At 39.0% G+C, this 20,367-nt stretch overlaps 1 protein-coding gene across 3 annotated transcripts in view; it reads left to right on the forward strand.

The window, feature by feature from the left end:
* Nucleotides 1-20,367, forward strand: part of SEPTIN14 (septin 14) — a 112,019-nt gene that overhangs the window by 63,666 nt on the left and 27,986 nt on the right. For all 3 annotated transcript variants that reach the window (XM_087868534.1, XM_045786094.2, XM_087868535.1), the window contains 2 exons: nt 8,204-8,365; nt 20,205-20,301. In XM_087868534.1, the coding sequence (XP_087724660.1) occupies nt 8,204-8,365; nt 20,205-20,301 (259 nt within the window). The remainder of the gene's footprint in view (nt 1-8,203; nt 8,366-20,204; nt 20,302-20,367) is intronic.

The following is a 20,367-nucleotide window of genomic DNA, read 5'->3' on the forward strand; positions in this document are numbered from 1 at the left end:
TTTTTCCAATAGAGGGTAAATGTACATATGAAAGAAAGTTTATGTCATGTTTTCTATACTTTATTAAGTTGAAGAGAGAAAAGTTCTAAAATTTGGTTTCTTTTTATCAAAGAAGGTCTGACTTTTGCTATGTATTGTTCAAACTGGAAAGAAATTTTGCACCTAATCTTATATGTCACCAGGTTGTTGAAAGAAGTTAGATTTCTAGTTAAAATCAAGGGCTACCTCAATTTCTTGGTTATTAGTATATTCAATCACCAGGGACATACAGTTTTATTTTTAATTTTATAGATAGCTGTTATTATCAAACAATTTCCAGATATAGAAAATTACTTTTTTTTTTTTTACAGAAACATTACGTAAAGGGGTGAGCAATGATTTGTGTGCGTGTCTTTTGTCTTCTCTTCTAGGTTGCTCAGTTCCCTTCTGCAATAAGTGACTTTCATTCCTTAATTCTGAACACCTAAAGAATTATTAACATGGAAAATTTCTATTTGTTATGTATTAAGGCTTTACTATCATTAGAAGATAGCTTTCTCAGCAAAACAATCCAAGATATTTATGTTAGACTTGAACCTACCTTACTAGTTGTCTGCTTTTTACTGTGGAAGGTATTATTTAAGACTCTAAATTAGATAAAAATTTGAAAATCAGTGTTATATTGAGGCCTTAAATTTGTACAAGGATTTTTTAAAAAGATTTTATTTATTTATTCGACAGAGATAGAGACAGCCAGCGAGAGAGGGAACACAAGCAGGGGGAGTGGGAGAGGAAGAAGCAGGCTCATAGCGGAGGAGCCTGATGTGGGGCTCGATCCCATAATGCCGGGATCGCGCCCTGAGCTGAAGGCAGACGCTTAACCGCTGTGCCACCCAGGCGCCCCTGTACAAGGATTTTTTAAAATGCACTTTGAGAATCTAAAACAAAAACAATATACCTAGAACTGACTTTTATACACTCTTACTATATTACAGAACTTGACATTGTGTAGCTATGATTTAATAAGATACTTTATTTTAACAGTAATAAAACATTTTATAATTTTACATATTTTTAATTTCTACAAAGTTTAATTATTAAAATGTAAATGCATGGAGACAGGAGTAATCCTTTTGTAGAACTAGGAAGAAAAGTTTATGAATAAAAATTTCATCCTCAAATATGCAATATAGAAATAATACCTTTTTGGGGCACCTGGATGGCTCAGTCATTAAGCGTCTGCCTTTGGCTCAGGGCGTGATCCCAGGGTTCTGGGATCGAGCCCCACATCGGGCTCCTCTGCTGGGAGCCTACTTCTTCCTCTCCCACTCCCCCTGCTTGTGTTCCCTCTCTTGCTGGCTCTCTCTCTCTGTCAAATAAGTAAATAAAATCTTTAAAAAAAAAAAAAAGAAAGAAAACCTTTTTACAAATTACAAATGAAGATATTTGTGAGCAAGGTATTATACACATATATACATACACTCAGTCTTTATTGTAACAAAAAAAAAGGCCTATTATTTTTAGGTGGCCTTTGGAAAACACAAGCAAATATATGATTTACGGAGAAGGTGTTGCAAATGAATGACAGGTAGAAGGATGAAATTAATTTAGTGTATTGATGAAAGTCCCTTCTGACTTTTAGTAAAGAAATCAAATTGATAATGAATTAATTTGACTCTCTTATTCTACTACTTACATTTTACTAACTCGAAATGTGTTGAAAGTGTAAGAAAGTTTGAGAAAAGAAATTTGAAACTTTTCCCCCCCTTTTTTTTCTTTTTATTATGATATGTTAGTCACCATACAGTAAGTCATTACTTTTTGATGTAGTGTTCCATGATTCATTGTTTGCATATAACACCCAGTGCTCCATGCAATACGTGCCCTCCTTAATACGATTCACTGGGCTAGCCCATCCCCCTACCCCCTCCCCTCTAAAACACTCAGTTTGTTTCCCAGAGTCCGTAGTCTCTCGTGGTTCATCTCCCCCTCTTCTTACCCCCCCTTCATTTTTCCCTTCCTTCTCCTAAAATCTTCACAAATGAGTGAAACCATATGATAATTGTCTTTCTCTGCTTGACTTATTTCACTTAGCATAATCTCCTCCAGTCCCATCCATGTTGATGCAAATGTTGGGTGACCATGTCTTCTTTATCCATTCGTCTGTTGAAGGGCATCTCAGCTCCTTCCACAGTCTGGCTATTGTGGACAATGTTGCTATGAACATTGGGGTGCATGTGGCCCTCCTTTTCACTACATCTGTATCTTTGGGGTAAATATGCAGTAGTGCAATTGCTCGGTCATACAGTAGCTCTGTTTTTAATTTTCTAGGAACCTGCACACTGTTTTCCAAAGCAGCTGTACCAACTTGCATTCCCGCCAACACTGGGAGAGGGTTCCCCTTTCTCCACATCCTCTCCAACATTTGTTGTTTCTTGCCTTGTCCATTTTTGCCATTCTAACTGGTATAAGGTGGTATCTCAATGTGGTTTTGATTTGAATTTCCCTGATGGCTAATGATATTGAACATTTTTTCATGTGTCTGTTAGCCATTCGTATGTCTTCATTGGAAAAGTATCTGTTCATACCTTCTGCCCATTTTTTTATTTGATTATTTGTTTCTTGGGTATTGAGTTTGAGAAGTTCTTTATAGATCTTAGATACCAGCCTTTTATCTGTAGTGTCATTTGCAAATATCTTCTCCCATTCTGTGGGTTGCCTCTTTGTTGTGTTGACTGTATCCTTAGCTGTGCAGAAGCTTTTTATCTTGATGAAGTCCCAAAAGTTCATTTTTGCTTTTGTTTCCCTTGCCTTTGGAAACGTGTCATGAAAGAAGTTGCTGTGACTGATATCAAAGAGGTTACAGCCCATGTTCTCCTTCATGGTTTTGATGGATTCCTGTCTCACATCGAGGTCTTTCATCCATTCAGAGTTTATCTTTGTGTATAGTATGAGAGAGTGGTCAAATTTCATTCTTCTGTATATAGCTGTCCAATTTTCCCAGCGCCATTTATTGAAGAGGCTGTCTTTTTTCCACTGGATGTTTTTTCCTGCTCTGTAAAAGATTAGTTGACCATAGAGTCGAGGGTCCATTTCTGGAGTCTGTATTGTGTTCCATTGATGTGTCTGTTTTTGTGCCAGTACCATGCTGTCTTTGTCATCACCAGTTTGTAGTATAGCTTGAAATCAGGCAACGTGATGCCCCCAGCTTTGTTTTTCTTTTTCAACATTTCCTTGGCAATTCGGGGTCTTTTCTGAATCCACACAAATTTTAGGATTGTTTGTTCCAGCACTTTGAAAAATGTCATTGGTATTTTGATTGGGATGGTGTTGAAAGTGTAGATTGCTTTGGGTAGCATAGACATTTTAACTATGTTTATTCTTCTGATCCATGAGCATGGAATGTTTTTGCATCTTTTTGTGTCTTCCTCAATGTCTTTCATCAGTGTTCTGTAGTTTCTAGAGTACAGATCCTTTACTTCTCTCGTTAAGTTTATTCTGTGATATCTTATGGGTTTTGGTGCTATTGTAAATGGAATCGATTCTCTAATTTCTCTTTCTGCAGTCACATTGTTAGTGTACAGAAATGCAACTGATTTCTGTGCATTGATTTTGTATCCTGCCACATTACTGAATTGCTGTATGAGTTCTAGTACTTTGGGGGTGGAGTTTTTGGGTTTTCCACAAAAAGTATCATGTCATCTGTGAAGAGAGTTTGACTTCTTCTTTGCCAACTTGAGTGCCTTTTATTCCTTTTTGTTTTCTGATTGCTGTTGCTAGGACTTCTAGTACTATATTGAACAATAATGGCAAGAGTGGGCATCCCTGTTGTGTTCCTGATCTTAAGGGAAAGGCTCTCAGCTTTTCCCCATTGAGAATGATATTTGCTGTGGTGCTTTTCATAGATTTTTTTATGAAATTGAGGAAAGTACCACCTATCCCGACACTCTGAAGGGTTTTAATCAGGAAAGGAAGCTGTATTTTGTCAAATGCCTTTTATGCATCAACTGAGAGGACCATATGATTCTTGTCTCTTCCCTTATTAGTATGTTCTATCACACTAATTCATTTGCGAATGTTGAACCACCATTGCATCCCATGGTTGAATCCCACTTGGTTGTAATGGATAATCCTTTTTTTTTTAATAATAATTTTTTATTATGTTAGTCACCATACAGTACATCTCTAGTTTTTAATGTTAAGTTCCATGATTCATTACTTGCATATAACACCCAGTGCACCATGCAATATGTGCCCTCCTTAATACCCATCCGTTTTAATGTACTTTTGGATCCTATTAGCTAGGATCTTGTTGAGAATTTTGGCATCCATATTCATCAGGGATGTAGGTCTGTAATTCTCCTTTTTGATAGGGTCTTTGCCTGATTTTGGGATCAAGGTAATGCTGGCCTCATAGAATGAGTTTGAAAGTTTTCCTTCTGTTTCTATTTTTTTGAAACAGCTTCAGGATTATAGGTATTATTTCTTCTTTGAATGTTTGGTACAGTTCCCCCAGGGAATCCATCAGGCCCTGGACTCTTTTTTTTTTTTTATTTTTTATTATGTTATATTAGTCACCATAGAGTACATCCTTAGTTTTTGATGTATTGTTCCATGATTCATTGTTTGCATATAACACCCAGTGCTCCGTGCAATACGTGCCCTCCTTAATACCCATCACCGGCCTAGCCCAATCCCCCACCCCCTCCCCTCTGAAACCCTCAGTTTGTTTCCCAGAGTCCATAGTCTCTCGTGGTTCATTCCCCCTTCTGTTTAGCCCCCCTTCATTCTTCCCTTCCTTCTCCTACCAATTGGACTCTTGTTTTTTGGGAAGTTTTTGATCACTGCTTCAATATCTTCACTGGTTATTGGTCTATTTAGGTTGTCAGTCTCTTCCTGTTTCAGTCTAGGTAGTTCATAGGTTTCCAGGAAGGCATCCATTTCTTCCAGGTTGCTTCATTTATTGGCATATAGTTGTTGATAATAGTTTCTAATGATTGTTTCTATTTCCTTGGTGTTAGTCATAATCTCTTCCCTTTTATTCATAATTTTATTAATTTAGGTCCTTTGTCTTTTCTTTTGGATAAGTCTGGCCATAAGTGATTTATTGATCTTGTTAATTCTTTCAAAGAACCAGCTTCTGGTTTCATTGATCTGCTCTACGGTATTTCCAGTTTCTAGTTCATTGATCTCTGCTCTAACCTTAATTAGTTCTCCTTTGTGCATGGCTTAGGCCTGTTAATTTTTTTCCATCTCCAGTTGTTTAAGGTGTGAGTATAGGGTCTGTATTTTAGATTTTTCTGGGTTTTTTTGAGTGATGCTTGGATGACTATGTATTTCCCCTTAGGGCCTCTCAGTATCCCATAGGTTTCGGACCAATGTGTTTTCATTCTCATTGGTTTCCATAAATTGCTTAAGTTCTTTAATTTCCTGGTTTACCCAATCATTCTTAAGCAGGATGGTCCTTAGTTTCCAAGTGTTTGAGTTTCTTCCAAATTTTTTCTTGTGATTGTGTTCCAGTTTCAAAGCACTGTGGTCTGAGAATATGCAGTGAATAATCTCAATCTTTTGGTATTGGTTGATACCTGTTTTGTGACCCAGTATATGGTGTATTCTGGAGAAAGTTCCATGTGCGTTCGAAAAGAATGAGTTTTCTGTTTTAAGGTGGAATGTTCTGTGTATATCTATGAGGTCCATCTGGTCCAGTATGTCATTCAAAGCTCTTGTTTCTTTGTTGATTTTCTGCTTAGATGATCTGTCTATTGTGATTCTTTATTTTGGTTAACAGTTGGCTTATGTAGTTGGCTGCTCCCCTGTTGGGGGCATAGATATTTATAGTTGTTAGATTCTCTTGTTGGATAGACTCTTTAAGAATGATATAGTGTCCTTGTGTATCTCTTACTATAGTCTTTAGCTTAAAATCTAATTTGTCTGATATGAGAATTGCTACCCCAGCTTTCTTTTGAGGTCCATTGGCATGAAAAATGGTTCTCCATCCCTTCACTTTAAGTCTGGATGTATCTTTAGGTTCAGAGTGAGTCTCTTGTACACAGCATGTGCATGGGGCATGTATTTTTTATCCAGTATGCGACCCTGTGGCATTATGGGAGCATTTAGACCATTCACTTTCAGAGTGATTATTGAGAGATATGATTTTCATGTCGTCATGTTGCCTGTGAAGTCCTGTTTCCATAGATTGTCTCTGTAAATTTCTGTGCTGTATCTCTCTTGGGGTCTTCCTCCTTTTATAGAACCCCCCTTAATATTTCTTGCAGGGCTGGTTTGGTGGTCACACATTCTTTCAGTTTCTCCTGGTCTTGGAAGCTCCTTGTCTCTCCATGCATTCTGAATGACAGCCTCGCTGGATACAGTATTCTTGGCTACATGTTATTCTCATTTAGTTCCCTGAATATGTCTTGCCAGCCCTTTCTGGCTTGCCAGGTCTTCATGGACAGGTCTGACGTTATTCTGATGTTCCTCCCTCTGTACGTAAGGAATCGCTTCTTCTTCGCTGCTTTCAAGATTGTTTTCCTGGATCTAAGATTTGCGAATTGTTCTATTATATGTCATGGTGTCAGTCTGTTCTCATTGACCTTGGGAGGGGTCCTCTCTGCCTCTTGGACACAAATGCTTGTGTCTTTCCACAGATTAGGGAAGTTCTCAGCTATGATTTGCTCAAATATATCTTCTAGACCTCTTTCTTTACCCACCCCCTCAGGTATCCCGATAATTCTGATATTGGAACGTTTCATTGACTCAGTAATCTCCCTCAGCTTAATTTTTTGAAATTGGATTAGTTTTACCAATGTCACCTGTTTTTCCTTCTTTTCTATCATCTTATCCTCTTAACTCACTAATTCGTTCTTCTGCCTCATTTACTCTGGCAGTCAGAGCATCCAGTTTAGACTGCATTTCATTCATAGCAATTTTAAGTTCGACCAGATTAGATCTCATTTCAGCCCTTAGAGAGTCTATATATTTGTTACTATTTTTCTCAAGCCTAGATATCATCTCGATAATTGTTATTCTGAAATCCATTTCTGATATCTTGGTTATATCCATATCCATTAGTTCTGTGGCAGAGGCCATAGTCTCTGTTTCTTTCATTTGTTGGAGGTTCCTCCTCCTTGTCATTCTGATGAGGTGTGGTTGCGGGAATGTACAGAGTCCAAGTTATTGACCATGACCCAAGCAAGATGCAGCTGTTTTATAGGGACCTTAGGGATGTGGGTTTCTTGTACTTCCAGCCTGCCTTCTGGGGGAGGGTCCTGCCACACTGATACTCAGGCAACCCTGTTTGGTCAGAGTTGCCCTGACCCCTGTGGGAGTGGGGAGATGGGCTCTGAGAATACATTTTTGGGGGCTTTTGTTGTCTGGCAGCTTCCCCTGGTAGCTTTCTGTGTCTTTTCTGAGATTCAGAGCAAAAGTGACCATATCCAAACCTCTGTTTCAGAACAGAGAGATCGCAGTCTGCTCTTCACTGAGGTCCTCAAGCCACACTGACTCCGTTTCTGTCGGTGCTGCTAAAAACCCGCAGCGTCCTGGGTTGTGCGCCCCACAGCCACTCTCCCAGTCCTCGCTCCCAGGGCTGGGCACATCTGGGCCCTTTGTGCTTCTAAAACCACCAGCTGCCCCCGGTTTGCACGCGTGCGCCCAAGCTCCAGGTTTCAGTCTGGTGTGGTGTCCAAAGACCTTTCCCTGGTGCTACTGGTCTGCTAGTCTGGCTGCTCCCCAGTGTGGGAGGCTCCGCCTTCCTGGTGCAGGAGCATGGAGGCTCCCTCCCCCTTCCATTTATCTCCTGATATCTGCCCACAGACTCCTGGCTCCCCACTTCATACTTCGAGACCAAGCGTCAGAGATGTTCTGTTTGTAGAGAGCCAGATGTACCTTCTTACATCTCAGGCTGATTTCATGGGTGTTCAGGATGGTCTGGTAGATATCCAGCTCAATTCAGGAGACTGGTTGAAATAGGGTCCCCTACCCTTCCGCCATCTTTCCACAGCTCTCCAAATTTGAAACTTCTAAACTTGAATTCTGATAAAAGATTAATCTTCAAAAGTACTAATGACTTTGGAAAGCCATTTTGTGAGGAACGTATGGTAGTAGCCAATGATTATCTAGCTGTAAGAATTTATTGTCAGAGCTTGTGAGGTTTTGACATAAAAATTCCAGGATTGACAACAAATCCTCAATGGTGAGATTTTGTTTGCTTCTTTATTTACAGGTGAACATTGTGCCATTGATTGCCAAAGCAGATACAATTTCTAAAAATGATTTACAGAAATTCAAGTGTAAAATAATGAGTGAATTGGTTAGTAATGGCATCCAGATATATCAGTTTCCAACAGATGATGAAACTACTGCTCAGATGAACTCCTCAATGAATGTAAGCTTTTAACTACTGAATATCAATTCTGTTTTGTGTGGGAATAAAAATATAATTTATAAGTAAAAATATTAGTAATAAATTGTCACTTGTATCTGACAAAGAGACTTTAAAATCTATTGTGGGAAATCTCTTTTCTCTCCTCCCCTCCACTCCCCTCCTCTTCACCCCTTCCCTCCCTCCCTTCCTCTTTTCTTCTTTCTTCTCTCCTCTCCCTCTCCTCTTCTCTTCTCTTCTCTTCTCTTCTCTTCTCTTCTCTTCTCTTCTCTTCTCTTCTCCTCTGCGACCTGTCAGACCTCCTCCTCACCAACCCCAGGCAACCACTAATCAACTTCCCTCTCTGTAGATGATTTCTTTGTTCTGGACATATCATATAAATAGAATTAATGATATTTGGTCTCTTCTTGTACTTATTGGCTATAAGCATATCTTCCCAGGAGAAATGTTTGCTTATATCCATTTAATAAGGATCTAGAAAATGGAAAAAAAGATCCATTTTTAAGTGAGCTTTGTCTTTTTATCACTGAGTTGTAAATTCTTTATGTATTCTTGATACAAGTTCCTTATGAGACATATAACTTGGAAGTATTTTCTCCCAAGCTGTTGGTCATTTCCTCACTTTCTTTTTGCTATCATTTGAAACACAAACGTTTAATTTTGATGAAGTCCAATTTATCTTTTTTGTTGTTTGTATTTTTGGTGTCATATCTAAGAATATTTCGCCAAATCCAAGGTAATAAATATTTATGTTTTCTTTTAAGAGTTTAAAAAACTATGGAAAATACACCTAACATGAAATTTACCATCTTCAATCTTCTACCGTATACAGTGGAGTGGTATTAATCATTCACATTTTTGTATGTCCGTCATCACCATCTATCCACAGAACCCTTTTCACCTTGCAAAAGTGAAAGCCTGTATCTAAGAAACAGTAACTCCACATTACTCCTCCCCTCAGCCCCTGGAAACCACTGTTGTATTTTGTCTGTCTATAATTTTGTCTATTTACAGTCTGTCTATAAATTTGACTATTTATGGTAGTTCCTAAGAACAGAATTATACGATATTTGTCCTTTAATGTCTATACAAATATCTCTTTGAGTCCTGCTTTTAATTACTTTGAGTACATGCCAAGAAGTGGAATTGTTAGAGTTTATGGAATTCTATGTTTAATTTTTTTGAGAACTGTCATACCGTTTCCATAGCATCTGTGCTATTTTTCATTAACAACTGCAGTTTATCTACATCCTAACCAATGCTGCTTTTCTGGTTTTTTTCTTTCTTAAATAATAGCTAGTCTTAATGGATGTGAAGTAGTATCTCACTGTGCTTTTGATTTGAATTTTCCTAATGATTACTGAAGTTGAGCATCTTTATATGTGCTTTTTACATTTGTATATCATCAGTGGAGAAATGTCTAAATATCCATTTTATTTAGTTGTCTAATTTGTTGGTGTGCAATTGTTCATAGTATTCATTTATGATTATTTTTATTTCTGCAATGTTGGTGGTATTGTGTCTCATTTCTGATTCTAGTAACTTGAATCTCTTTTTATCTTGGTTGATCTGGCTAAAGGTTGGTCAATTTTGTTGATCTTTTCAAAGAATCCACTTTTAATATCTTTGATTTTTCTATATTTTACTGAAATATATATATATGTCACATCTTCTCTATCCATTCATCATTCAGTGAACATTTAGGCTGTCTCAATAGTTTAGCTATTGTTGATAATGCTGCTACAAACATCAGGGTGCATGTACCCCTTCAAATCAGTATTTTTTTATCCTTTGGGTAAATACCTAGTAGTGCAATTACTGGATCTTAGGGCTGTTCTATTTTTAACTTTTCGAGGAACCTCCATACAGTTCTCCAGAGTGACTGTACCAGTTGGCATTTCCACCAACAGTGCAAGAAGATTCCCCTTCTCCGCATCCTCACCAACACCTCTTGTTTCTTGTGTTGTTAATTTTAGCCATCCTGACAGGTGAGAGGTGGCATATCATCATGGTTTTGATTTGCATTTCCTTGATGATAAGTTATGTTGAGCATCTTTTCATTTGCCTGTTAGTCATTTGTATGTTCTTTGGAAAAGTGTCTATTTATGTGTTCTGTTCATTTCTTTTTTTTTTAAGATTTTATTTATTTATTTGACAGAGAGAGAGAGAGACAGGCAGCGAGACAGGGAACACAAGCAGGGGGAGCGGGAGAGGAAGAAGCAGGCTCCCAGCAGAGGAGCCTGATGTGGGGCTCGATCCCAGAACGCCGGGATCACGCCCTGAGCCAAAGGCAGATACTTAACGACTGAGGCACTCAGGCGCCCCCCTTCTGCTCATTTCTTAACTGGATAGTTTGTTTTTTGGTTGTTGAATTTGGTAAGTCCTTTATAGGATCTGGATATTAACCCTTTATCAGGTATGTCATTTGCAAATATCTTCTCCCATTCTGTTGTTTGCCTTTTAGTTTTGTTGATGGTTTCCTTTGCTGTGCAGAAGCTATTTATCTTGATGAAGTCTCAACAATTCATTTTTGCTTTTGTTTCCCTTGGCTCAGGCGATGTGTCTAATAAGAAGTTGCAAGGCTGAGGTCAAAGAGGTTTCTGCCTGTGTTCTCCTCTAAGATTTTGATGGATTCCTGTCTCACACTTAGGTCTTTCATCCATTTTGAATTTATTTTTGTTTTATGGTATAAGAAAGAGGTCTGGTTTCATCCTTTTGCATGTTGCTGCACAGTTTTCCCGGCACCATTATCGAAGAGGTGTTTCCTTCCTTCTTTTTCCCTTTGGATATTCTTTCCTGCTTTATTGAAGATTAGTTGGCTATAGATTAGAGAGTCCATTTCTGCGTTCTCTGTTCTGTTCCATTGATCTATGTGTCTGTTTTTGTTTTGGTACCATACTGTCTTTTTCTTTTTTTAATATTATTTATTTGATAGAGAACACAAGCAAGGGGAACTGCAGAGCGAGAGGGTGAAACAGGCTCCTCACTGAGCATGGACCCCAATGCAGGGCTTGAACCCTGGACCCTGGCATCATAATCTAAGCTGAAGGCAGATACTTAACTGACTGAGCCACCCAGGAGCCCCAGTACCTTACTATCGTGATGGCTACAGCTTTGTAACATAGCTTGAAATCCAGAATCGTGATGCCTCCAGTTTTGTTTTTCTTTTAAACAATTGTTTGACTATTTGGGGTCTATTCTGGTTCCATACAAATTATAGGATTGTTTGTTCTAGTTCTGTGAAAAACGCTGGTAGTATCTTGATAGGGATTGCTTTAAATGTGTAGATTGCTTTCAGTAGTATAGACATTTTAACAATGTTTGTTCTTCAAAACCACGAGCACAGAATGTTTTTCCATTTATTTGTGTCCTCAATTTCTTTCATTAGTGTTTTATTATTTTCAAAGTATAGATTTTTTTTACTTTTTTAGTTAGATATATTCCTAGGTATCTTACCGTTTTGGGTGCAATTGCAAATGGGATTGATTCCTTGGTTTCTTTATCTGCTGCTTCATTATTGGTGTATAGAAATATAACAGGTTTCAGAGGAAGATGGCAGAAGAGTAGGGGACCCTTGTTTTTGTCTGGCCCCTGAAACTCAGCTAGATAGCTCTCAAATCTTTCTGAACATCTGTGAACTCAACTGGAGATCTAAGAAAAGAATTGCTGCAATTCTACAAATAGAAAAGCAACTACTTTTTGCAAGGAATCCCAGGCCATATATCTGAAGACAAACCACGGAGCTAGGGGGAGGGAACCTCCATAAGCTGGCTACTGGAAAGTGATAGAGCAATGGAGCACAAAATAAAAACTTGTGGACGTCTGCTCCGTGAGGGACGTTCCTGTCTGAAAGGCGCTCAGGTGGCAAAGCGGGCAGAATCCTAGGTGGAACAGTGTGGTCTCAGGATCCCTGGGGTCACAAAAAGAATGGGGGTCCCTGAGTGCTGCAGAGTTCCCAGGCATTGGAGCAAGGAAGCTGGCTGCAAACAGAGAGCCAAAGAATGGGCTGCTTGGACATGAATGCTTGTTTCCTTCCGCAGATTAGGGAAGTTCTCAGCTACGATTTGCTCAGATATATCTTTTAGACCTCTCTCTTTCTCCACCTCCTTGGGGTTCCTGATAATTCTGACATTGTAATGTTTCGTTGAGTCAGTAATCTCCCTCAGCTTAATTTCTTGAAATTGGATTTTTTTTTTCCCATGTCACTTTTTCCTTCTTTTCTATCATCTCATCCTCTAACTCACTAATTCGTTCTTCTGCCTCATTTACCCTGGCAGTCAGAGCATCCAGTTTAGACTGCATTTCATTCATAGCATTTTTAAGGTCAGCCAGATTAGATCTCATTTCAGCCCTTAGAGATTTTATATTTTTGTTACTATTTTTCTCAAGCCTAGATATCATCTTGATAATTGGTATTCTGAAATCCATTTCTGACATCTTGGTTATATCCATATCCATTAGTTCTGTGGCAGAGGCCATAGTCTCTGTTTCTTCCTTTGTTGGGGGTTCCTCCTCTTTGTCATCCTGATGAGGTGTGGTTGTGGGGATGTACAGAGTCCAAGTTATTGACCAGGACCCAAGCAAGATGCAACTGTTTTATAGGGACCTTAAGGAGATGGGCTTCTTGTACTTCCAGCCGGCCTTCTGAGGGAGGGGCCTGCTGCGCTGATACTCAGGCAACCCTCTTTGGGGAGAGTTGCCCTACCCCCTGTGGGGGGGATGGACTCAGTGAGAACCAGTTTTGGGGGGCTTTTGTTCTCCGGCGGCTCTCCCTGGTAGCTTTCTGTGTCTTTTCTGAGAGTCAGAGCAGATGTGACCATATCCAAACCTCTGTCTCAGAACAGAGAGATCGCAGTCTGCTCTTCACTGAGCTCTCCAGGCTACACTGACTCCATTCTGTCAGTGCTGCTAAAACCCACAGTGTCCTGAGTTGTGTGCTCCACAGCTGCTCTCCCAGTCCTCATTCCCAGGGCTGCCACGTCTCTGCCCTTTGTGCTTCTAACACCACCAGCCGCCCTAGCTCGCACACGCGCTCCCGAGCTCCCGGTTCAGTGTGGTGGGTGGTGTCCTAAAGACCTTTCTGGTCTGCAAGTCTGTGCCTGGTCCCCAGGGTGGGAGGCTTTCACCTTCCCAGCACAAGTTCACGGAGGCTCCCTCCCCCTTCTGTTTATCTTCCGATATGTGCCCACAGATTCTCAGCTCCCCACTTCATACCTCGAGACAAACCACCAGTAATGTTCTGTTTGTTGAGATCCAGATGTATCTTCTTACATCTCAGGCTGAGTTTGTGGGTGTTCAGAATGGTCTGGTCGATATCCAGCTCGATGCAGGGGACCGGTTGAAATAAGGTCCCCTACCCCTCTGCCATCTTTCCCCCCGCCCCCTGGTTCATTTACATTCTGAGTGATTATTGAAAGATATGAATTTTGTGTCATTGTGCTACCTGTAGAGTATGTTTCTTGTCATGTTCTGTTGTCCTTTCTAGTCTTTGTTGCTTTTGGTCCTTTTTCTCCACTCAATGAGTCCCCCTTAAAATTTTTACAGGCCTGGTTTAGTGGTCACAAACTCCTTTAGTTTTTGTTTGTCTGAAAAACTCTTTCATCTCTTCTTCATTCTGAATGACAGTTCTGCTGGATAAAGAATTCCTGGCTCCCTGTTTTTCCCACACATAATGTTGAATATATCTTTTCTTCTGACCTGCCACAAATCCGCTGTGATTCTGATCTGTCTTCTTTTATAAGTTAAGGACTTTTTTTTTTCCCTTGCTGCTTTCAGGATTCTTTCCTTTTCTGTGTATTTTGTGAATTTGACTATGATATGTGTTGGCGATGATCGGCCTTTGTTGAATTTAATGGGAGTTCTCTTTGCTTCTTGGGTTTTAATGTCTGCATCCTTCCCCATATTAGGGAAGCTTTCATCTATAATTTGTTCAAATAAGCCTTCTGCCCCATTTTCTCTCTTTATTTTCTGGGACACCCATGATGCAAATGTTATTATATTTTAATAAGTCTCTGATTTCCCTAAGTCTACCTTTGTGATCCATTACCTTTCTTTCCCTCTTCTTTTCAGCTTCATTATTTTATAATTTTATCTTCTGTATAAATGAATTGTTCCTCTACTCATCCATCCTCATTTTTATAACGTGCATCTCGGTTATAGTATTTTTAATTTTGGTTTTACTAGATTTTAATTCATTTATCTCTGTATTAAGGGATTCTTTAGTTTCTTCTGTGAATTTTTTCAAGCCCAGCTAATATCCATATAATTGTTGTTTTAAATTTTAGTTCAGACGTCTTTTTTATATCTGTTTTGATTAAATCCCTGGCCATTAGTTCTTTCTTTTGGGGTGAATTCCTCTGCCTTGTCACTTTTTCCAGAAAAAACAAAGCAAACTAGACCCTGGTTGTATTTTGGTCTGCTTGTTAAAAGAAGCTAAATTAAAAGAAGAAGAAGAAGCAGCAGCAGCAGCAGCAGCAGCAGCAGCAGCTAGATCCCCCAAAAATCAAAAACAAAGATAAAATATAAAAATATATATAAAAATAAAGTTAAAAAATAATAAACAATTAAAGTAGCAATAAAAAATAATAAATAATAAAAAAATAGAAATAAAAAGGTAGTTAGATTTCCCCTATTTCCCCTAGAGATGAGGCTCTGGCGTCCTCTATGATCAGTAGACTTGTGTGTGAGTTGTTTCTGCTTGTCTTATGGGGGAGGGCCTCGCTGATTCTCAAGTGGACTTGTCCAAGTGGAGATGTGCCTGCAGGGTGTGGGGGGCAGGGCTTGGTGTAGGCTGCTCCAACCTCTACTAGCTGGAGATTTGCTCCCTTAAGACTTTTAGCATTGAGGAGCTGGTGAAAATGGCAGCCCCATGCTCTCTAGCCCTGGAACTGAGAGTTCACATCCACCACTCTTCAGGAGCCCTTCACAGAAATGCAAACAATCACCCCTCTTGTCCCTGGCTTCCTTCAGATCTCTGCCTTCACCCTGCCTGTGTCTGAGTTGTTTGTCTCAGTTGTGTGGCTGGGTTTCAAAACTCTAAATTTTAGGGACTTCCGTGGTGCAGACCCATGCTGGTCCTCTGGGTCAGGGTCTCATGGCTTTTTACCCATTTACTGGCCCATCCCAAGAAAGTGGCCATGTTACTGCACAGCAGTTTAGAGTTTATGGCAAGGAAGAGAAGAGAGCTGGCATCCAGTGTCACGGCCCTCAGCTGGATTCCCTGCTCCTATGCCTGGGAACAGTGTAGCATGTTGGCACCACCCGTTCTTCTTGCGACCCAGGCATTCTCAGGCCATTCCTGGGTCTCTGCCCTCCTTCTCTACTGCAGCAACTTTTAGCTAGTCACGACCTGGTGGTGGCTGACTCCTAACCTTCAAATTTTATGCTCTGCTGCTTAAACAGAGCTGTAAGCAGGGCTCCCTCCCCTCCGCAGCCCGCAAAGTTCTTATCTCCCCCAGATCCACTCTCTGCACCTCCAGCTTCCAGAGGGTGCTTGCTTTTCTGCTTGAAGACTTGTAGTTTTGTTCTTTCAGGCCTCAGATTGATTTCTTGGCTGTTCAGATTGTTTTGATAATTATCTAGCTGTGTCCAAGGGATGAGGGAAACTTAGGTTCCCCTTACTCCTCTGTCATGTTAACTCCTCCTCAAATCATATTTGAAAAGATAAACCTTGTAGTTAGACTTAAATTTCAGTTCTACCTTCTGTACTTAAAAGTCGTAGCATGCTTGGAACAAACAATTCTAAAATTTGTACAGAACCACAAAAGACCCCAAATAGTCCAAATAATGTTGAAAAAGAAAAGCAAAGCTGGAGGCATCACATTTCCAGACTTCAAGGTATATTACAAAACTGTAATCTTCAAGACACGATGGTACTGGTACGTACATAGACACATAGATCAATGGAACAGAATAGAGAACCCAGAAATGGACTCTCAACTCTGTGGTCAACTATCCTTCGACAAAGCAGGAAAGGATAGCCAATGGAAAAAAGACAGTCTTTCAACAAATGGTATTGGGAAAATTGGACAGCTGCATGCAGGAGGAGGAAACTGGACCACTTTCTTATACCATACACAAAAATAAATTCAGGGGTGCCTGGGTGGCTCAGCCAGTTGAGCATCTGCCTTTGGCTCAGGTCATGATCCTGGAGTCCTGGGATTGAGCCCTGCATCAGGCTCCCGGCTTGGCGGGGAGTCTGCTTCTCCTTCTCCTACTCCTCCTGCTTGTGCACTCTCTCTCTCTCTCTCTCTCTTTCTTTCTGCCAAATAAATACATAAAATCTTTTTAAAAATTCAAAATGGATAAAAGATGTAAATGTGATACGGAATCCATCAAAATCCTAGAGAACACAAATGGCAACCTCTTTCACCTTGGCCCCAGGAACTTCTTCCTAGACACGTCTCCAAAGGCAAAGGAAACAAAAGCAAAAATGAACTATTGGGACTTCATCAGGATAAAAAGCTTCTTCACAGCAAAGGAAACAATCAACAAAACTAAAAGGCAGCCTATGGAATGGGAGAAGATATTTGCAAATGACATACCAGATAAAGGTCTAGTATCCAAAATCTATGAAGAACTTATCAAACTCAACAGCCAAAAAACAAAAATCCAGTCACGAAATGGGTAGAAGACATGAACAGACATTTCTGCAAAGAAGATATACAAATGTCCCACAGGCACATGAAAAAATGCTGAACATCACTCAGCATCAGGAAAATATGAATCAAAAGCACAATGAGACACTACCTCACACTGGTCAGAATGGATGATATTAACAAGTCAGGAGACAACAGATGTGACTCTTAGCTATACGGAATGAACTGAGGGTTGCTGGTGGGGAGGTGGGTGAGTGATGGGGTAATTGAGTGATGGGGGCATTAAGGAGGGCACTTGATATAATGAGCACTGGGTGTTATATGCAACTGATGAATCACTGAATTCTCCCCCTAAAACTGATAATAAAACTATATGTTAACTAACTTGAAGTTAAACAAAACAAAACAAAAACACCCATACCATCCTACCCACTAATATGAGTCAAGAATTCATAAGATAAAAGGATGTAAAGTATGACATCATATATTTAAAATGTGGGGAGAGGGGATAGAAATTTCATTCTTTTAAGATGGGTTCAAACTTAAGTCACCATCAACTTAATATAAGCTACTATACACATAAGATATTATATATGAAACTCATGGTAAAAAAATAAAAAATCTAAAATAGATATTAAAAAGATAAAGAAATAAAAGAATAACACTAGAGAAAAACATTAAACCACAAAGGAAGAATGCAAGAGAAGGAAGAAGGAATAGAGAAGAAGTATAAAAACAACTGTAAAACAATAACTGCCATAAAAACAACTGTAAAACAATTAATAACTGCCAATAAGTACCTATTTATCATTGACCGCCCTAAAGGTAAATGTTTTAAATACTCTAATCCAAAGACATTGAATTACTGAACGGATAAAAAAGCAAGACCCATATGTTGTCTATGAGAGATTCACTTCAGACCTAAAGACACATGCAGATTAAAAGTGGAGGTATGAAAAAACATTTAAGATGTAAATGGAAACAAAAAGAAAACTGGACTATAAGAAGCAAAACAGGAAAAACAGTATGTAAATTCCTCAGACGATTAAAAATAGAGCAATCCTATGATCCAAAGCTGCACTGTTTGGTATTTACCTCCCCCCCGCCAAAAAAAAAACAACCACTAATTCAAAGGGATACATGCACCTCTATGTTTATAGCAGCATTATTTACAATAGCCAAATTATGGAAGCAGCCAATGTGTCCATCAATAGATGAATGGATAAAGAAGATGTGGTTCATATATTCAATCGAATATTATTCAGCCATAAGAAAAATGAAATCTTGCTATTTGCAATGACATGGATAGAGTTAGAGCATATAATGCCAAGGGAAATAAGTTAGTCAGAAAAAGACAAATACCATATGATTTCACTCATATGTGGAATTTAAGAAACAAGACAGGGGCACCTGGTTGGCTCAGTCATTAATGTCTGCCTTCGGCCCAGGGCATGATCCCAGGGTCCTGGGATTGAGCCCCACGTCAGGCTCCCTGCTCTGCTGGGAGCCTGCTTCTTCCTCTCCCACTCTCCCTGCTTGTGTTCCCTCTCTCGCTGGCTGGCTCTCTGTCAAATAAATAAATAAATAAAATCTTTAAAAAAAAAAAAAGAAAGAAAGAAAGAAGACAAATGAGTAAAGGAGAGGGGCGCCTGGGTGGCTCAGTCGTTACGCGTCTGCCTTCGGCTCAGGGCGTGATCCCGGCGTTCTGGGATTGAGCCCCACATCAGGCTCCTCTGTTGGGAGACTGCTTCTTCCTCTCCCACTCCCCCTGCTCGTGTTCCCTCTCTCGCTGGCTGTCTCTCTCTCTGTCAAATAAATAAATAAATAAAATCTTTTAAAAAAATGAGTAAAGGAGAAAGAGAGGGAAAGAGAGAGAGAGAAAAGCCAAGAAACAGACTCTTAACTATTGATAACAAACTGATGTTTATCAGAGGGGAGATGGGTTAAATAGGTGATGGGGATTAAGGAGTGCATTGTCATGAGCACTGAGTGTTGTATGGAAGTGTTGAATCTCTACATTGTACACCTGAAACTAATATTACACTATATGTTAAGTAACTGAAATTTAAATAAAAACTTTAAGAAAGAGTAAAACTCTTTAAAAAATAGGCTCTTAATACAATTCCTATCTTCCCTGAGGCTGTTGACTTATATACACTATGGGATCACTAAGATGACTATTGAGGCTTCTTGTGAGGTATAAATGCTATAATCTTTGCAAAGTTCCTGATACACAGTGTCTGGTTATAACAAATAAGTACGAATTCTGTTTCTTCCATTTTCTTTTGTTATTTTTCATACACCATTTACTTTAAGACTTCACAAACTAAACAGTTTTCTGAATTGAAAAGCTGAGTAATGTAAACTTTTTATTTATCTTCTGTGTTATATTGACTTTAGATACTGTCTTAAAGATTTTGACCTCTCTAATTTTACCTCTAGGAATTCATAGGGAATACTTTTTTTTAACCAAAATTAATCCGTAAATTAAATACTGTTAATTATTAAATATTTAACATGGTGCTTAATAATTTTTATCTTTGACATTTCTTGTATATCAACCCTTCTATTCAGACAATCTATGTAACTTCTGACAGATCATGAATTTATCTTGCATATTTCTGCTGTCTTTACATCCTGCTCAAAACCCTATTTTACCTGGGATTATTCTTCTTACTTTGCTTTTCATCTTCCCCAATCTCCTGTGGGTTCCACATTAATTTTCAGATCCCTCTGACTCTCACCTCCAAGAGTGACCCTTTAATTTTATTTAGAATTCATTGAGACATATTTAGTATATTTATTAATATATTCTAATTGTATATCCATTAACTAATTATCATAGTTTTTTTCCTTAATATTTTCCATTTTAACTTGTATACTAGAGTTAAAAGTTGTTTACATATCATTTCCTCAACATATTTGTGTTTCAGGGTAAAGATAATGTGAAAAAAATTGTGTCTCGTAAAAATATTTTTTATTTGTATTCCCCACAGCAGAACCCCTTGCTTTAGGCTCTGCTCAGTAGATAGTTTTCAGTTGTGTGCATGGCCTGATGATAATGCTTGCAAAAATTAATTTGCACAAATTTACCTCCGCATTTAAAAATCTGAGACAGGGTAGATACATTTTTTGAATAAACTTACTATGATATTCTTGTCTCTTTTGATTTCCATAACAGAAATAAGTAACAGAGTAGGCCATACTGTTGTAAGAGAACATAATTAAAGTTGTTTTACTTTTAGGGACAATTACCTTTTGCTGTAGTAGGGAGTATGGATGAAGTGAAAGTTGGAAAAAGAATGGTCAGAGGCCGTCAGTACCCTTGGGGAGTTTTACAAGGTAAATGTGATGAAAGTGAGCAGGCTTGCTCTGGAAAGTGTGTGTGTGTGTGTGTGTGTGTGTGTA

The sequence above is a fragment of the Ursus americanus genome, chromosome 2 (assembly GCF_024610735.1).
Source record: "Ursus americanus isolate L20-20 chromosome 2, mUrsAme1.1.p, whole genome shotgun sequence".
NCBI lineage: Eukaryota > Metazoa > Chordata > Mammalia > Carnivora > Ursidae > Ursus > Ursus americanus.